The sequence below is a fragment of the Chelon labrosus genome (genome assembly GCF_963514085.1).
Source record: "Chelon labrosus genome assembly, chromosome: 8".
NCBI lineage: Eukaryota > Metazoa > Chordata > Actinopteri > Mugiliformes > Mugilidae > Chelon > Chelon labrosus.
Window position 1 is genome coordinate 20293724 of NC_140358.1, and position 19402 is coordinate 20313125.

Below are 19402 nucleotides of genomic sequence, written 5' to 3' on the forward strand. Positions count from 1 at the left end.
CACACACACATGCAAAAAAAAAAAAAAAAAAATTGTGTCGGTAGAGGAGTGGGCGCCATATTGGACTCCAACGCGGAGTGAAATTATGGTGACATTCGTGCCCGCTGACCGCTGCAGATGCGAGCGCCGGTTTAAACACAAGCCAGCGAGGATGCATGGCTTTACACGGGGGGGCATGTTGCCTCGCCGTCCGGGGCCCGGCTGTGCAGCGGGGCGTACGGGCCCGGCCGCGCGGCCTCTCTCTCGCGCACTGGCACCGGCGCTCTGGCGTGAAGGCAACATGCCCTCGACTTGCGAGCCTTTCTTTTCTTGCAGGCTTCCTCCCCATCTCTCCCTGCAAGAAGCCATTCGCGCAGACCCCAGAACATCACCGGCTCCAAAATTCCAAGTGTTCTGCAGCCCCGAATGGCGGCGCCTGATTGGCCGAGGGCCTATCAATCATGCCTTTAGCCGCACCCCTCCCCCCATTCAACCACTCTCCTCTCTGTTCCAGTGTGTTTACTACACTGCCGAGCATAAGGGAGACACTCGTCTTCACATGCACTGAACCCACTAAGAAAAGCAGTTTTTAGTTGTATTTGTAAGAAAACCTCCACGAGATCAACATGCCCAAGAGAAAGGTACGTATTCTCAAAATAATAAAAATAGTTTGAGGGGGAAATCAGTCGTTAATGCATTGCAAACGATTGTGAAGCCATCCCTCTGAGACGTTACTTAATTATAACGCAACGTATAACGGTTATTTCTCGCTGGTAATTTTTGCCTATTTTCTAGATATAATCTACATTTTTTGTGTGTTGGAATGAATATTTTCCTGCTCGGACACGGCCTATAAAACGCGTTTTCTTGTGCGAGCCGCTGTCCTTTGGGGAGTCAGAAGTCTCTTTCGGTCTCCATGCAGTTAAAGCACAAGCAGCAGCCATGCTTTGCAGCTCTTGTCCACCTTCGTCGCCGACCTACCGAGAACAAACGCCTCACTTATCGCCATTCCGCCGCCAAACCGGCCGAAAGTGGCGCCAGAAAATGCCTTAGTGCCCCTACTTTGCATTTTGACCGCAAAAACAAACCTTGGCCGCCGCGTTTCGATAAAATTATATATTTTCTCTCTTTGTTCGCGGTCCCAAATGGCTGCGATGGCGTGGCTCTGCCGCCAGGTGGCGCCCGCGAGCCCGAGCAGGTCCCTCCCCCTTCCCCGAGACTCCCGCGCCAGCTTTCAAATCTGAGCTTCATGCACTGAATGAGAGAAAGAGATGGGGGAGAGGAAGGGAAAAGCCGGGCCTGGCCCCCCAAAATCTGGCTCCAGGGGCCCGCATGGCCGAGCCCTCGCAGCCTAATTCTGAATTCTCCCACTAACAAAACATCCCTGTCCTCTAATCCATTAAATCTACCTGTATTTGACATAAATTTTTCTTTTCACCTGAAACTGAAAAGTTTTTTCAGCAGGTCTGAAATCAGTCATAATATGTGCCGGGAGCATTGAGCAGCCGTTTGCTGCGCACATAAACGCCAGTTAAACTCTGCGTAAAGGTGTTTTCACATCTCAACCTGTTGTGTTTGTGTTTTTCAGGCACAGGGAACAGAAGGAGGAGAAAAGGAGGAGGTAAGAGAGGGCTGCGTTCACCGACACCCCGCACATACGACTAAAGATTAAATTTTAATCAGCATGTGGGATAAGCGAGTGTTTTGTGTGCAAGAACGCTTTTTCGTTGTTTAACTTTGAAGACCTGCTTCCTGCACACAGGCCCTGTCAAAATAAAAGCCCCCGTGGTAACTATCTTTGCTCTGTTTCAGCCCCAGAGGAGATCAGCTCGGTTATCGGCGGTAAGAAAACACACGTGCACGTTCACTGGCCTCATTAACGTTTACATATGCTCTTAATAAACATCTGGAATGTTTTAAAAGTCACTTACAGCTTTTTATTGCTTTTAAAATCAAAAGGGAGTGTATAACTACATTCCTCAGCATTTAATTTGAAATCCCAACAATACAAAGACTTCTTAACATGTTATTTTTAGATAACAAAGCTTAGGAATTGGTTAAGAAAAACTATAAAGTGCTGTAGGTGTTGGTAATGTTGATAGAAGTGTGTTAGAGACGTTAAAATGTCTTATAACACAATTACAGATGTATTTAGAGCTGTTACAGCCAAAGAAAACAGTTTATTTTCATCTACCTGTATTACTAACTAAATGCAAATAGCTGGCATCATACAGACTCTCAGATATATAACTTTAAGGTACCTCAAAATTCTCCTTGATTAGTTCATTTAGGGCTAGTCATTAATGATATACCGCCTTAAATCTTTATTCTAAGAGGTTCCTTTTTTAGTCATTTTTAACCACAGATTTAAACTTGTCTTCTATCCACCAAACTCATTTCCTGTCCTCAGAGATTAGAAACTGTTATTATATTCATGTGTAGCGGTTTTTTGATCCGTTTCCCTTTTCTTTCCCCAGAAACCGGCACCACCCAAGCCGGAACCAAAGGTCAAGAAGGCGGCAAAGGTGAGAGAAAGTTGACTCCGGATGAACTTTCGCGGTAAAGGTTGAATGTTCAGCAGTCTAAACTGCTTGTTCGGGTTGCAGAAAGAAAAGGCTGTGAACGATAAGAAGGAGGACAAGAAGACCAAGAAGGCGAAGGAGAACGCAGAGGCAGAGGCGAACGAAGAAAACCACTCTGAGAACGGAGAGGCCAAGACCAACGAGGTGAGCGCGCGGGGAAGTCCTCGCCCTCGGGTGGGGCATGTAGGTTTGGAAGTTGCAGTGTCGACTTGTGAAGAAAAAGTTTTGACCTTGACGTTTCTTCTTCATCCCGCAGGTGGAGGCAACCCCCGAGGAGGCCAAGGAGGAGGCCAAGTCCGAGTAGCACCACTGCCCAAACTTCCTCCTCCTCCTCTACAACCCCCTTCCCCTCCAATCCCCCCTCCCCCCCCCAGCCAGCCAGCCAGCTCCCCCTCAAGTCTCTCACATGGTTTCCCTCCAAGGCGTATTGTTAACAGAGGAATATTTTTATCAATGATTTTATAAGTATCCGTACAGATTTTTAGCACAAAAAGCAAAGCTGATTATGGAGCGCCTTGCAGATTTGCAGTGGTCATATCAAGTGTCTGCAAGCAAGATGAACACACTAAAATCTTTTTTAAATGGCATTTTATGATTGTTGAAGGCTTGTTTGGTGTAGAAAGCGTGTCCCCGCCGGATTGACTATGTCGTGAGTTGTGTATTACTGTGTTTTTCCTCCCTTCCCTGCTCTCCCCCTCTCCTCCCCTCTTCTTCTTCTTCCACAGATTAGACCTTCCTCCCCCTCGACAGCTCAGCCTTTATCCATGTTTTATTAACGGTTCAACCATGTTAATGTGGGTGATTCTTTTAGACCTCTAAATGTGCAGTGAGTCCCCCCCTCCCCCCTTTGCTTCTGTCTCATGGTCTGTTTTTTTTTTTTTTTTCATTGAAATTGTGTTTTAAAAAAAAAAAAGCGTGTTGTCCATAAGAAAGAGGAAGACGAACATGTGAAACATTCCGGGAACAGCGATTGCCTCCGACCTGTCTCCTAGACGACCCTGCGTGTACAACAGCTCCTGCTCCATCCACGCTGTCGTGTCAGCTTTTCTAAACACTCTGGTTTTTTTAAAATGATTGAATTTGGAAACCTTCTCTGACAAATGCAGGTGTCTGGTCCCTCTCTTATGTTCTGAAATTCTCTTAATAAAAAGAAGTCCTGGGAATTTTCCTCGAATCGGCGTCTCTAGTTTATTTCTTTTGAGTTGCAAACAAGCCACTCACATAGTAGTGTATGAAACTCAACTTCAGGAGTCACTTATAGTGCATAGGCTTTGTTTCCAGGAATTATTTTGCAAGTGAATGTGACTACCTTAAAATTCAAATTGGTAGCTCCATCATATCCTGCAAACCTGGGTTTAACCTAGCTCCTGTGCCGCCTCCGTCATTAGCCACATGTCAGAGATTTCCAGTGCATTCAAACATGATTGATAGTTTTTGTAGGAATGGGACTGGAACTGCTGCTTTGACTAGAACAAAATATCCTTGCAGTTTCACTGCAGTAGTGCAGGATGGGGATAATTCAGGCCACCAGCTTTGTTTTATTACACAGTAAAAGTTTGCTGGTCCTGTAAACTTACCGTGGAGCTGTGTTTGTCAAATGATTATGCAAACCAAAGTAATTTATTGCACGTATCTGTTGCAAAAGGAGGGTCAGGCAGATAAAGGTCAGCCACCGCTTGGGCGCTAATCTCCCTGACAAGGAGTGAATCACACCGGGAGGATGTTTGCGTCTTCATTTTCCGTCCCTCTGGTTCTTGTTGTGAGTCACTAAAAAGCTGAGATGGTTGTGCTCGACAACAACAAAAAGAAGGCCTTCAGTAAGTCCCAGGCCTTTCATCCTCCTGCCCCCATCACAAGACAGAAGGTAAAACAGCCTGTGTATTAACTCCCATCGAGGCCTATATCCACTCAAGCTGCTGACACTTTCAATACCTCTTCTTCCTCCTTTCCCTTCAGGCTTCCGATACTCCTATTAAACTCCACGTGAACTCACGCGTTGAGTCCTTCGGCCCACATTCACCTCAACCCCTCAGACGGTTCACTCAGCTACTTCCGCTCAGCGTTCAGTTTATACACACAAACCTGGACGCATTACTTCGTGGCAAAAGCCTGGAAGGAGAGGGGAAAGAGAAAATGCATGGAGTCAATAATGCAAAGGCAGCATGAATAGACGACTTAACTCAATCTCCTTTGAATGTGTCCATTTGCCCCCAGCACCGACGGCGAATGTGCATGTGTGCTGTATTCTTCCACGGCCAAACCCCACTTTTGCTGTGAGTTAAACAGCACAAGGAGACTCTGGTGTGATTGTGTGCTGGTAATGATTTGTGATCTGCCCGTTGTAAAAATATTTTAAAGGATTTCATAAGGTTGACCTGACTGCAGCAGCAGGCCCTCTGCTTTCCACCCCACAGCAGCTGCAGTTATGCATTTAGCTATGAATCGCTTTCTGCAGCTTCCGCAGAATGCGACTCGCTGTTTGTTTTTGACTTTTCTTCCGCTGCCGTGTGCAGCAGTTTCGGCCCCTCTGACCTGCATTGTCATGGCCGAGAACCGGGCTCCATTTTGTCGATATTTTGTTTCTGTGCAGAGCGTTGTTGCGCCGCTCTGACACTAGATGGCAGCATTGTTCTATATTTGTTCCTGCCACTACATAGGCGCTCTGCCAGTGGCCTCCAGTGGAGCTTCGATTAACCTATCAGTTTACTAACTCTTACTTTAAATGTGTAATTAATATTCTTTCCTGAGACATGTTGCTGATAGCAGTATATAAGAGAGAGAACACCTCAAGGGCTTTTTAAGAAGATTCAGACTTCCCTTCACTCTATGTCAGCCATGCACCTTTTTTTTTTTTTTTTTTTTTTTACTTTTAAATTTAACATTTACCTTTTAATTCAGAACAGGTGATCAGGGCTGGTGTGAATCCAGCGGTCTTTGTGTTAGATCTACCGATAAAGTGCAGTGATGTGAAGGGAAACCAAAGGAAATACATTATTGATCAGACAGAAAGTTTCAGATCTCGGGTCTTTTCTGCTACATCTTCTTTCATCTGTGCGGTCTTTGTGTTAATCCTCAGCTCCTACACCTTCATTGATCCGTGCATTCACCCCGTCTCCTGTGATCAGCCCTCTGACTCGTTAACGGCTTTGATACTGTGATGCAGACGCAGACGCGCAGTCCACCCCTGAGGCACACGAGGGCTAATTACACTACTCCAATATGATTTTTATCTCCCCTCTGTATATGTGCTCGCCGCCTGAACTGAACTGAATGTTTGCCTGTGCGCTTATCTGTCTGTCTGACCATCTGCCAGTCCGCCTGCTGCACATCCTCAGCTTTGTCTTTTCACTGTCTAGTCTGAGTAATCGCAAGGGAGCTGCGCCCCAGCCGTGCATGAACCCCCGGTGTTCGCTCTCATTCTGTCCCTTCTGACTCTCCGATGGTATGTCGACTAAAATAGCCCCCTTTTTTTTTTTTTTTTTTTTAATTTCCCTTTTTAAACATGTGCACATCCGATTCTGTCATCCCACGCATTTGCAGCCCCTGTCGTCTCCCCACCCCTCACATCCATTCACAGCCACTGTCCGCATCATTCTGGTCAAGGACTGCGCGTATTTGCGCACACCGACTATCCTTCAGTGTGTGTGTGTGCTGTGTGTGTGTTTGTGTGTGCAGTAGGAGGGGGGATGGGGGTATTCTGTGAGTAAAGAATGAGGATGACCTTTTACGAGGAAGTGATTTAAATTATGTCCTGTCGTCAGCAGGGATATCAGTGTGTGAATGTGGATGAGCAATTGTTGGGGAAAGGAAGGACGTCACACTTTTATACAATATTCACACGCACACACACGTTGCCAACAGGTACACGTTTGCGTTTTGTGTGAATAAAGAGTCTGAGTCCTCCAGACCCCTGGACCTTAGTGATGCTTGAAGTGAGCAGATGTCTAGTGCCAGGGTTCTCTGAGAGGATGTTTGCCGTCTGGGCGTCTTAAACTGTTTTTGTTCGACTGTCTTGTTTATCTACTAGACTGACTGGCTGCACTTACGGGGGTGGGATGTGCAAGAGTGAATGGGAAGAGGCAGGATGAGACAGAAAGGAGGAGAAAGTACCAGGAGGTGAGGGAGGAGGTGGGGTGCAAGGAGAGGAGAGGAAGTGTACAGGGGGAGAAGGGCTGGATGCAGATGGGGATCTATTCTCTCCGTGCGCGCAGACAAGATGGAAATGAGTGGGCGTCTGTGACGTCAATCAGTGCACACAGACAGACACACACACTCACACACACAGAGAAAGGGAGAGAGAGAGACTCCCCTCCTCTTCCAGTCCCATGCTAATACATGCCTGAGTGCAAACAGCAGCAGTGCCACGGATCACGGGCACAAACATCAGCACACACAAACAGCCCTCCACCGACCACAAACACAGACACACTCAGACATGCAGATCTGGGCTTCATCTCTGACCCCGCTCATGATGTCAGCCTCTCATCTCTGTCATTCATACACAGAGAAAGGATATTTTTATACCGTAGACAGTGAAGTGCTGGGACCTTACCTAGTGCATGAACATCAAACACAAATTTAGAGAAATCGACTAATCTCTCCCCCGTTGATTATTGTAAAAGAATGAAAACCTTGCAGGGACTCTTATTTCTTGTCATTTCTTTAGTTAGATGGCAAAACACGCTGGTTTCGCTTCAAGACAGTAAAGACAGTGATAAAGATTGGGACGGAGTTCATCTTTTTACATAAAATGTCTCTGAGACTAGAGCAGCTGGGTTCCGCTGTTAAATGACGAGTTCACACCACCTGTAATCTTTAATTGGGATGGCACTGGGTCGTGCTGGAAGAATGAACTCTATTTTTGTGCTTTACAATTTTTTAATGGCAGCCCTTTCACTCATATTTTAACTTGAAACAGCGCGTTAAATTTTACAGGGTTAACTAATTCTTATTGGATATTGTAATGTACTTAATATACATTCAATTGCCCATATCCCATTCCAGTGTACTTTCTTGTAGGCTAAAGTTCATATAGGACATTAGTTTGTGATCATTTAAATGAAATAATGAGAAAAGTTAGAACTGCTAAAAAACTGAAAGACCTCTGAAACTATTATTTTCTATGTAAAATCAACATTGGAGCCAGTAGCTAAAAGAAATGGCAAAAAGTAGAAACACTTCAGTTCAAGCACTCCAAAAATAGTATTTACTTACTTTCCAACATAGCGGAGAATGGCTTGAAATGCACATAAAAGCATAAACACGCAAGATCACTGACAAGGATGTAAGGGAACAAGGATAAGACATGGGTAAATCAAGGGTACATGCAAAAGATTCAGTTACAAAACCATTCATTCATTCATTTTCTGTAACCTCTTGTCCTCTGGAGGGTCACAGGGGGCCTGGAGCCTATCCCAGCTGTCAATGGGTGAGAGGCGGGGTACACCCTGGACACCCTGGACACCTATGGCCAATTTAGGATCATCAATTAACCTAACGAGCATGTCTTTGGACATGACCCACGCAGACACAGAATGGCCCCAGTCGGCATCAGTATTACACTACCTGACACCGCCCGGGATCCACCTTACTGGATCCTTACTAAAACATCACCCACATGTGTTCACGATATAAAACTTTTCACCTCCACTTAGATAACCCTGATGACGCCACTGTGACATAACCTGTTTTCTTTGAAATATCCTAAGAATAAATTAAACTAATGCTTTTCGTAGTATTTTCTGTGACGTACAAACTGACCTTTATGTGCAAATCTGTCCGACTTCCCCTTTAAAGCAATGTCTTTCACTTATTTTAAGGCCAAATGAAGCAGAAAACCCGCATTACCACTTACACGGTGGCGCATGGGCGCCGCTGTGTGAAGTTAAATAATTGGTAAACTTACCAGCACAGCTGCGTGTACAGCTGTGCTGCCTTTCTCAGTGAATTCTACCCCTCGCTCTGCCATAAATTTGCCTTTCTGTCCGCTCGATTGATCAGCTGTTATGTAAGCTCCCGTCTTTGTCACATGGCTAACATTATGATCCATTATGCTGCATTCGGTTTGTATAATTAACAAAGTAAGGTCTCAGTGACCCACAGGTTTCCTGAATAGATTTGATACCTAAGAGACCATCAGACAGGCAGCAGGAGCAGACACCATTCAGGAAGCATAATTGTCTCCCACTATGTTCTGCTTCAGTGCACAATTTGGTTTGATGTAAGATGAGTAAAAGTGGCGGCGGTGGTGCAATTTGAGCACAGATGGGTTGACGCTGTAAGTAGAATAACAAAGTACTGTGATCGACAGCTTTGATTCCTCGAGGCTTTCTGATTCAGGCCCCATGTACGGCACATATTTGGCAAGTTCGCCTTTAAGAAATCATCCATCCATGACACAGACTTCTATCTAGAGAAATGAAAAACTATTTTTGAAACACCCTGCGCCGCCTTCCCAATTTTGCTTTTAAGGATGAATTAGTGGGTAAAATAAGAGCGCATCATTTTCAATATGGGGGGGGGGGGGGGGGGGGGTACGGCTTGTGCATGTATTTCTCATAGGGGGGTTTGGTGTGTGGGTGCGGTGGGTAGCATTAGCACTAAGGAGGCAGCAGCCACTTGTCTTGCCAATTGCTCTCTTTCTTTGAGTAAAATGGTTTTCTTGGCTGTTTCTCATCAAGGTTTTTATCCTCATGTATCCTCAGCTGGAAGAGGACTGAGTCATAGCAGTCAGGGAAGCAGGTGGGTGGGAGGCACACAGTGGGTGTGTGGAGGGCTGGGGGGGGGCGTGTAGGAGAAGGGTGGAGGGTGTGGGTAGTGAGGGCTACGGGGGGATGAGAGGGAGGCTGTAGTGAATGAAAATAAAACATGAATGGTGAATACTATGCATCCATTTTATTGCCAGGTGCTCCCCACTCACTGAAACAGGAATTTGGTCTGAAAAGGGAACATAAAACAAATGGTTTCTGTTGCTGCTTGTGCTTGTGCTCCGCTAAGTGTTTTATAATAATGCTTAATGTGTACCGTCAAAATTTTAATGACATGCAATAAACGTGGATCTCACAGGAGACTTAAACGGGGATGATAATCAACAGAAATTACGCAGAAATTAATTTGGGGAACGTGATCAAGGGAGTAGTCGTGGCTGGCAGCCTCGATTATCTCAGTTCACACTTCACAGAGCAACACGTTTCATCCCCTCCTGCCTCTGCCACAGCCACCGACTTGATGCTGTTCCTCCTCTGACCGTGAGGTGTGGACAAAGTGGGAGAATGTGAAGAAGCAAAAGCTATAAGACAAATCAAATGTATCGGCCGGAGCGTTCCAGAGACAGAAAGAGAGAGGGAGGCAGATGTGTGGGTGATGTTCTCTTTTTGTCTCGGGGAGTTTGAAAGTGTTTGTTGAGGGTGGACGGGTGGGCAGGCCATTAGGAAAATTGATGCGCATGCAGCTGTGTGTGTGTGTGCGCGCGCATGTGTGTGTGTGTGTGTGTGCTCCTGCTCTGACATCACTGCTGCCGTCACTGCAGCCACCTCACAGTGACTCCCTTGTGACTGAAGGCCTGACAACCTCCCACGCTCTCCTCATCAACTCCCCAGCTCCTCTCCCCTGGCTTTATCTATAAGCCCCTCCACACACACACACACACACCCCCCACACACACATACCCACTCCATCCTCTGCTTTCTGTCTCCTGCTCAACTCTGTTTTCTTATTCATCCATCACTCTATCCACTATCTTTTCATTTCACCCACTTCCCTTTTGCTTGTTTTCATCTCTCTCCCCCTCATTCGGTGTGTGGGTCTTCCCTGTTTTCCATCGTGCTCTCTCTGCGCCCACAGTGCTCCCTGCCCGTGTCTCTATGGAAACCCTGAGAGGACAAGAGTGGCTCGGAGGTCTGCGAGACACTGATACAGACCCTATAGATCACATGCCTTCCTCTCCCGGAGCAGCGTGCATTAAACCGAGCATACATCAGTGCAAGCCCATAGATGGTGCGTGACCATCAATGCAACCCCCCCTCCCTCGAAAGGGACCCCCTCGCCCCCACTTCTCCTCTTGTGCCCATGACCTATCAGTGGTGTGAAGTAGGAGGAAAGGATGGAGGCAATGAGGGCGTAAGGAGGGAGCGCGATTGTTTCATTATACTGTAGGTCTCCTCAATTACAAGGTGGAGAAAGGCACCACCTGATGCCGCCTCTGCACGTATATTCCCATCTGAAGCACACACACACACACAAACACACTCTCTGTCCCCCTCCTTCCTCCTCTTTCATTCTCACTCCTCAGAAACCATATTCTCCTCACATTTGCACATTGTTGAGCCCGCTGTGTTGCGTAGCCCGTGCGTCATCTGGGCCCAAACACATCTGAAGGACAGGTGATTTGCGATAAGAGGCATCACACAGACTGAATTTCACAGCTTTGGGTCGCTCTCCTGGGCACCATCGTGATTTGACGGTCACGCTTAAGTGGATCATCGCAGAACGCAATCATAGGGAGGGTACGTAAGCTGTACAGCGTGTCATTTTGGGGAAAAAAGTGCTGCGGGGGGATGAGAATGCATTTGGCGCAAATACATAGGAAAAAAGTGATATCGGATTTTTTAAAGTCAAGGCATAATGCAGCTACTTTGGATTTTGGGACAAAGAACTGAAGTTTTTTTTTTGAGTTTCCCCTTTATTTTATCAAAATGTACATGAATAAACTACAACAAAGGACTACATTAAAGAAGACATCAAAATGGGCAGCAGTAACAGGGGTCAACAACTGAACACACACCCAACCCAGCCCCAGGCCCACCCCATTAACACCCCCAGTGCAGTGAGATAAAGACATGCCAATGATGTCTCACATTTAGGCACTTGATTTTCCCTACCGAACCATCTTTGGTCATAGTCACTGTTGCACGGCGTCAAACGTAGATTCAAACATGTTTGAGGTGGATCTGAAATTGTTTCACGTCGGTTCTGGTGTGAATCAGAAGACGCTGTTTCACACAGAGAGGAATCGTGAGCTCAGGTGTAATTTTCCATCTAGGCAGATCTGGATCTGGCACGTTTAGAGATGACCCAAAGATGGTTATAACCTGACCATCGCCATAGAGTAAACGTTTGCATTAAATAAATTATTAACACTAATTGATACAATACTTCACATGATTACAGAAAGGACTGCACAAGGGAAAGGAATCAAGCGGTACATCTTAACACAATTTACCTGAAAACAATGCTCTGTATTTGCACACAATGATCTGTAATCAATATGCTGTACAGTCTATTCCAAAGGCATTGATGTTGGCATTTTTTTTTTCTGTAAGAACAAACCAGTATTATGTTTACCACTAAGTATTATCTTGGAAAGTCTTGCAAAAATAGATCAATCTTTAATAAATTAAAAGCCTTTGCTTTGACTTTAGGATGTAATTAATTTAGCTAGTCATGCATTGTCTGACTTTGTGTGCATACAGTATTACACGTTTATGTGTGTGTGTGTGTGTGTATGTGTGTGTGTGTACGTGTAGTGCATGCGTTTCATGTGTTTTGATGAAAGTACTCTCCACATTGGTACACTTGTCCCTCTATAATTTTTCAGAATACACCCCCCGTCGGTAAACGAATAACAACGTTACATTAAACTGTTTAAGAAGCATAGTAGTCACACAGTATTTGGCAGTGAGAGAACAGTCCTAATGTATCCATGCACAATATCAACCACAGGCAAAGTCCACATTCTGAACGAACCCATTGAGAACAACACAGTAAGAACATGAAAAGAGTGTACAAGAATGTAATAACCTGGAAGTGTGTTTGCATGTATATGTGTGTGTGTGTGCATGTGTGTGTTTTTGTGTGTGTGTCAACAGCACAGTTGGTTTCCCAGGGAGACCAAAGGCCTATGACTCATGCAGTGCATACAGCATTTTCTGGAATTTTTTAACAATATCGGAAGAATTATTATTTTCCCACAAAGCCCAGATAATTACATATAATCATGTTAGAACCTTACAGAGTACTCAGGGAGTTTACTGTAAAAACACACTCAGTCCTGCCCCCATAGGTCTATTATAGACCAAACAGTTTATCCCTGGATTTCATTTCCATTCTCCGTTTCTTTCTTAATGGCAAGCACCATCCCCTTGATCAACTGTGTGTTTTGTGTAAGTAAATGTATGTGTGTTTTAGACTAGTCCAGTCTGCGGGTGCAGATGCAAGGGGTAAGGTTGGTACAGAAGAGTTGATCCCCCTTGGGGTATGTAGTAGCTGCAGTAGCTGGGTTCTGCTAGATAGGGGGCACTGTGCTCAGCAAGGTACGGGGCAGGCTGGTAGAAGCATGTCACATGGTCTGTGTTAGGTATAATGTTCTGCTCTCCTAGAACCTTCAGCGCCAGCACTGTGATCATGTTCAGCGTTTGGCGCCTCTCGTGTCCCATCAGACACACCGTGCTGTCATCCACCACACGGCGCAGCGTCATCAGGTATTGGTACTTGCTTCTCTCCTCACCGATGAAGTGGTTCTTCAAGTAGGACAGGATCTTCCTCTGCTGCTCCTGCACGTCAGGGAAGTCAATGAAAAAGCGGGAGCACATGTAGCGCTCCAGTGTCTTTATCTGAGTCTCGCTGGCTGGTCGGTAGTCTCTGACCAACAGGTTGCTGTATTTCAACAAGCCACCACCTCGAATCTCCTCTGGGTTCCTGGTGGCGATCAGGCGGTAGCGCAGGTGGTCCATGGCTGCCTCAAAGTCACCATACATGCTTTCTGCCAGGACTTCGACAGCGGGGACTGAGCCTGATGCCTGAGGGGCGTCACACTGTTCAGACTTGTCTGTGGTTACCTTAGGGGCCTCTTTGATCACAGATGCAGAGATGGATGCCTCGACGGTTTCTAAAGGGACAGAGTCCCCTGGGCCTCCAGATTGAGAGTTAGGCAGCACATGTGAGGTGGAGTTTGGGATTGTGATTGGAAAAGAGACAGGTTCAGCAACCTCAGGCAATGATGAGATATAATCCTGTTCCTTTTTATCCTCCACCTGTAAGAGAGGAACTACTGCCTGAGGAGAGGACCCTTTAATCTGTTCATCTGTGTCTGTGTTCAGTATCAAAGGCTCCATGTCTGGAGATACCTGAGGTACAAGGTCCTCTGAATCCACAGGTGGAGTGAGGCAGAGGAGAGGTGGGCTGAGACAGGGGGATGGGGGGGTGAGACAGAGTGGAGGAGGGCTCAGGCTGAGCATAGGAGGGGTGAGGTAAGGAGGCGAGCTGAGGCAGGATGACGTAGGACTGAAACTTAGGGGTGGAGAGCTAAAACTGGTAGCGGGGCTGACCGTGTTCAGCATCGGAGATGAGAGGCAGTGAGATGGAGGGGTCAGACATGGGGGAGGGCTGAGGCTGGGGGGCGAGGGAGTGAAGCAAGGGGGGGAGAGACTAAGTATGGGAGGGGTGAGGCAGGAAACAGGAGGAGTGACACAGGAAACAGGACGGGTGACACAATGGGAAGAGGACGGTGAGCTAAGTGTGGTCTCTGGCTGGTCCACGTCTACCTTTTTGGTCTGTTGTTGGGTTGTGTTTTCAGCTTCATCACTGAGCTCAGCCTCTGAGGTATACATGGGTTCTTGGGGGTCGGAGTTGGATGTATCAGTTTGTGAAACTAATGTGTCCACTGAGTCAAGGGGCTCCAATTGTTTGAGAGCAGAGACAATTTCTCTAGGGGAGGACAGATTTTGCTCATCAAAATCATGTGTAGTTGGCGTCTCTTTTAGGCTCTGACCACTTGTTTTATATGAATCATCTGCGTTTAGCTGAGAGGATGGTAAAGGAAGAGTGGATGACTCTTGAGGAAAAGAAGACGTGGTATCCGCAGCTACAGTGGAGATTATAGAAGGGGCTGGATCAGGGTCTGAGGTAAGGTCAAGATCAAGGTTTGAAGATAGGTCGCTTAAAGGATTGGATTCAGACCCAGAATCAGTTTTATCTGAGACACTGGTTGCTGGGTCAGCTGTAGGGTGTGGCTTTAGGTTAAAGTCTTTCCCATATTCAAGGGCGGGGCAAGGGTGTGGATCAAGACAGGACGCAACGGCAAGTTCACTGTCAGAGACTGGGCCGGGGTTCAGATTAGGGGTAACTTTTCTACACATCCTCCGAGGGGGTTTGGGAGAGGAGTGTTTGAGCACCACCATGTGAGATAGCCTCTCTGAGGCCTTACAGGAGGGAGAGGAGGAGGTCTTTTTGTCAGAAACAAGGCTGGGTGATGCAGGTAAAATATCCTGAGTATCTGAAGCGCTGACTTCGTCAAGTGTGTCAGGTGTTTTTTCTGAGTTGCCTGTCTGTTGTGTGCTGTGAATCTCTAATGTGTCCTGTGTAGCAGGATGTGTGTTGCAAAGTGTATGAATGGAAGAGGTGGAGCAGGAACAATCGGTACCCTGTGTGTCTTCTACATGTTCTGCCTCTAATGCCAGAATCTCTTCCGTGGTTTCACTTTTATCTGTCTCATTTTTACTCTGTTCTTGTATCTCCTCACTGGTCTTGGCTCCGTCGTCCCTTTCATCTACTAACTGTGTCTCATTTGAAGATGTGCTAGAGTCTGGAGCAGACACGTGTTGAGATTTATCTTCCTCATTGCTCTTCTGATCATCTGTGAAACACTCAGATAAATCTGTCTTATCAGCTTGCTCTACGCTGTGAGGTTCTTCTGCGTGGATTAGACACTCTCCTTGGGTTTTGTCTGAAGTTTTTGGCGTCTCAGACTGTCCCATCTGCTCTGTGAGTTCTTTCTGTTCATCAGGAGGTTTTGTGTGAATAGCCAGCTCTTCCTGGACAGAGAGTTCCCTGTGATTTAAGTGTTCTGCTTGTTGGCCATCACAGGGCTTTGACTGCTCTGACTGTTCCACCTCCGTTGAGCTTTTAGTTTTGTCCAAGAGCTCTGGCTCATGTTTGAGTTCAGTCTGAGCTGGTGGTTCTGCGCTCTCAGAGGTTTGTTTCTCTTCTGACAAGAGGTTTAAAGATGCCTGGTCTGTCTCGTTTAAGTTCGCTATGTGTTCTGACACCTCTTTTAGATCGGGAGGTGTTTTCTCTTTGTTGTTTTTTTCTTGTGTGGAGTCTTTTATCGGGCTTAAATGTTTAGTTTGTTGTGAGAATTCTGTCTGAGACTCCTTTTCACACACCTCATCTCTCTGTGTCCGGCTGATCTGAGCCTCTTCCTTACTCAATAAGTCTCTACCTGTGGACTTCTCTGTTTCTGCAGCACTGGTCTGACTGTGCAGAGAGTTACTCTCTGCAGGCTGGTCCATAAGATCAACTGTATTCATCTTGTGCTGTGAATCCTGCTGCATGTAGGACTCTAAGAGGCGGTCCAGAATGATCTGGAAGGAGTCTACGCTGAACTCAAACTGCCGCCTCAGGGCACTCACAAATTTGAGCTCCAGGTTTTTGCCACTGTTGTTTGAGAGGGAGATGAGGCTCCAGCGGTCGTGCTCATTGAAGACCTTGACCATTTTCTGGACATACGCCTCCTTCATTGTGGCGCTGCTGATCCGCTCCCTGTTGACCCCAGCAGGCAGGCAGTCCAGCAAGCAGCCCAGCACTGACTCTTTGATCACCTGGGAGAACAAGAAGTCAACAACATGACAGCTATAACTAATGACTGCAATTTGAGCGCAATTCTGCTCGCATTATTGAATTGAGTATTGTGACATTATTGTGGTTTCATTTTCTCCATAATGCAGTTAAAAATATTAAAACCACCAGTATGGTTTAATATTCTATAATTAAATTAAGGTTAGGATTACAAAAAATATAATTATCAATATAGCATCAGAAAAACCAATACTCCAATACCCCAGAGACAGACTAAATATACCAGAATGAATGCTATCTTTTATAATAATCACCCTTTTTCTAATTAAACAGAACAGGAATCGTACCTGGAACTCCTCCTGAGTGGGCAACTCCACTCCAAAGATGATGTCCAGGTCCTTGTAGCTCGTCCCGTTGTCTCGCACAAGGACGTGGCTGGCTGTGGAGCCGTTCAGACGAACATCTCTGACTGTGATTCCCTGCTTCTGCAGCCTAGCCCGCACAGCTATGATGATGTCGCGAGGACGCAGCTCCAGCGTGGGAAAGTTCCCGCGGCCGTGGATTGGAACCACCTCCGAAAGAACCTGGTGGAGAACCTCCACCTGCTCTGTGTTCAGGCTGTGAAACCGCTGACTGGATTTTCTTTCAGACATGCTGCTGCTGCCCTGAAGGGAGGGAACGAGGATGAAAATTTGTTTATTACAACTCAATTCAACCCGATCTAATGTGCTATGCATTTAACTCCCGTGCTCTCCCCGTTTTCTCTCTCACACACTTAGCACTCAGTCACACTCATATGCACTCTCCCTGCCAGTCTGCTGTCTGCAAGTCACAGCTTGGCTGACAGCTTTCCCACAATGCTAATGTAACTGCTGTGTTGACAAACTGACACATGGAGCAAACCATGTAGATATGCTCAGCATAAACATTCTTCCACAGTTCGCAACAAATTATAAGGTGTGAGTGTCGGGGTTACAAGAGAGGTCTCAAACACATTAGAGTGTTTACTAGCCATGACTTATAACACAGTAATGAATCACTTTAATTACATTCAGTCTCAGTCGGATACAATGGCTGGATCAGGATGCACCTCAGTTCCTTTTTAAAACGTTGCACAGAACAACAAAAAAAATCTTCTACTAAACAAATGTGTAAGATAATAACAATAGTCACCGTAATGAATGTAAAAAAGCAGGCTAAATCTTTGTTTATTGATTGTTTCCAAAAGAGAGGCAAGGGTTAAGCTGAATGAGTCATCACCGGCAGACTGCATTAATCACACCAACGTCACTAATTAAAGACACACATCTGTTTTTGTGTCCGTGAGTGCAGCACATGATGTGTGTACATTACAAACACGGACTCTTTCGCACAATCATGGGAGCGCACACAAGCTTTTATGTAACACCCCTGAAGATTCTTACACAAATTGGAACAAAGTGGAATTTAATATCAGCCAATTATTTATTGTTTGCCTCGCACACGTGTAATCCTCCTGGCACGCTCTGCATCCAGACTCAATCAATCAATCGCTCCAAACTAGACACTTTTTATTTTTTCTTTCCACTAAGCCACACAATATGTACCTAACCAAGTGAGTCCAAAGAGTCTCTGTTATGTGACTGAGTGCGTGATTGTGGCGCGTCTGTCAAAGTGTTTTAGGGAATGAGTGCTTGTGTTTGAGTGTGCAACTGTGGTTCATAGCAGCCCATTATGATCCGTTGTTCGCTTTAATCAATAGTTGTCACTCAGTGGTACAGCTGAATGCTGCTGAATGCTATGATTTGTCAATACTAGCTGGCTAAACAATGGGATACTAATGAGCAGTAATGGGAAGCTTTCTGGTATCAGTTAGTCAGATCTCAGAGGGCTGCAGTCTGTATCAGCCACAAAGAATCTGCTACAAGGAGTGTTTATCTTCCAATCTATGCTGCATGCATTTCAACAAACGATAAAGCAGCTCTTTACTTCATAGCATATGCTGCATGTGAAGCTACAAAAGGCAGCCTTACTTATTCTTTAAAAAAAAAAAAAGAACTGAGTGTGCTTACCAGGAAACAAAGAAGAAGGCACTGCCACAGACGAGACACCTGCCTGTGTCTAACTTTAACAAGGTTAACTCCAAGTTGCAAAGTAAATCACACATCCACAGGCAATAAATAAAGCTCAGAGTGTTGACACTGGTCATATACACAAAGAAGTGAAACAATGTGTTGTGGAGGCTGCGAGGCATTGCGGGACGACTGTTTTCCAGCTGGCCCCCTGTTTCTTCTCTCCCCCCCCTCCTCCCCTTTCGCACTCTTCTGCAAACTTGCAGCCTGAGTGACTCATCCAGGCGTATCGGCTCAGCACGCACATAATCTATGGCCACTGAAAACCCAGCAAATCTCTCATGGTGTAAAACAAACAGTGATGCTCTGTAAACTTAGGCTGCCGTATTGGTCATAAAGCACACAGGAAAACAAACAAATCTGCCCCGTGTATGGAAAAAAAAAAAAATCTATGACCAGATTAGCACTTTGTGTCCCTGACTTTGTTTAAATTATGCAATCTGTCCTTATCCCATCTATGAATCGTTGTTCACACAAAATATACAGCAGCAATATCCGCTGAGCAGCAATGTGTATGAAATATAGAGTCTTTCAAATGCTACTCTTAAAGTTTATTAGTACATTTTATTTTAAAATATTACAGAAATAGTTCCATTGTTTAATGAATAAGCTGGGTGTTATACTTTACCTCTGGTACAGTTTAGAATTACACTAGAATTTATTGGAGAATGACCCGGAGCCCTTCCAGGTTTCGATGTGCCCCGCTGCTTTTCACTCTAATCACCTAATAACGTACTTAGTTACACCTGAGATGCCAGGTGGAAGCAATTTACCGCAATTAAGTGCCTGGCAGGCTAAAGGGCAGGAGTGTTCCTGAATAGCAGGATTAGAAACTTCAGAGAGGTGACGGTTCTTACCTGTTGCTGTGGCATTCGAGGGAGCGACTGGCTCCTGGCTTGAACTGAATCGTGTGTGTATCCACCGAGCTACAGGTCCGGACGGTTCAGTCAGTGGCGTGTCGTGTGCGTGGGGTTTGCTCTGAGGTCCCTACCCACTCCGGCTGGGCTCGGTGCTGATGCGGCTCTGTCCCTTGCGAGGAATGCGATGCTGGAATCTTGCGCGCGAGTTCATTCGGGCGCTGTCCAGGAGGCGCGTGGTGCTGAAATGAAGAGTGAAACGAGTCCTCGCGCTCTTGTTTTCTCCTTCGGCCGCCCGGAG

The 19402-nt window shown here is 46.0% G+C and overlaps 2 protein-coding genes across 2 annotated transcripts; one reads left to right on the forward strand and one right to left on the reverse strand.

The window, feature by feature from the left end:
* The first annotated feature begins 43 nt into the window (after nt 1-43).
* hmgn7 (high mobility group nucleosomal binding domain 7) lies at nt 44-3735 on the forward strand. The gene is made up of 6 exons (XM_084549561.1): nt 44-620; nt 1568-1600; nt 1792-1821; nt 2457-2504; nt 2586-2705; nt 2818-3735. Exons 1-6 carry the CDS (start codon nt 606-608, stop codon nt 2863-2865), a joined length of 294 nt encoding a protein of 97 aa, XP_084405687.1. The 5' UTR covers nt 44-605; the 3' UTR covers nt 2866-3735.
* A 7660-nt stretch (nt 3736-11395) lies between these two features.
* LOC311491842 (uncharacterized protein) lies at nt 11396-19116 on the reverse strand (the record flags this gene model as incomplete). The annotated part of the gene is made up of 3 exons (XM_084549881.1): nt 11396-16156; nt 16481-16798; nt 19102-19116. The coding sequence occupies 3 exons, from the start codon at nt 19114-19116 to the stop codon at nt 12743-12745; spliced, it is 3747 nt and encodes a 1248-aa protein (XP_084406007.1). The 3' UTR covers nt 11396-12742.
* Between the last annotated feature and the right edge of the window lie 286 nt (nt 19117-19402).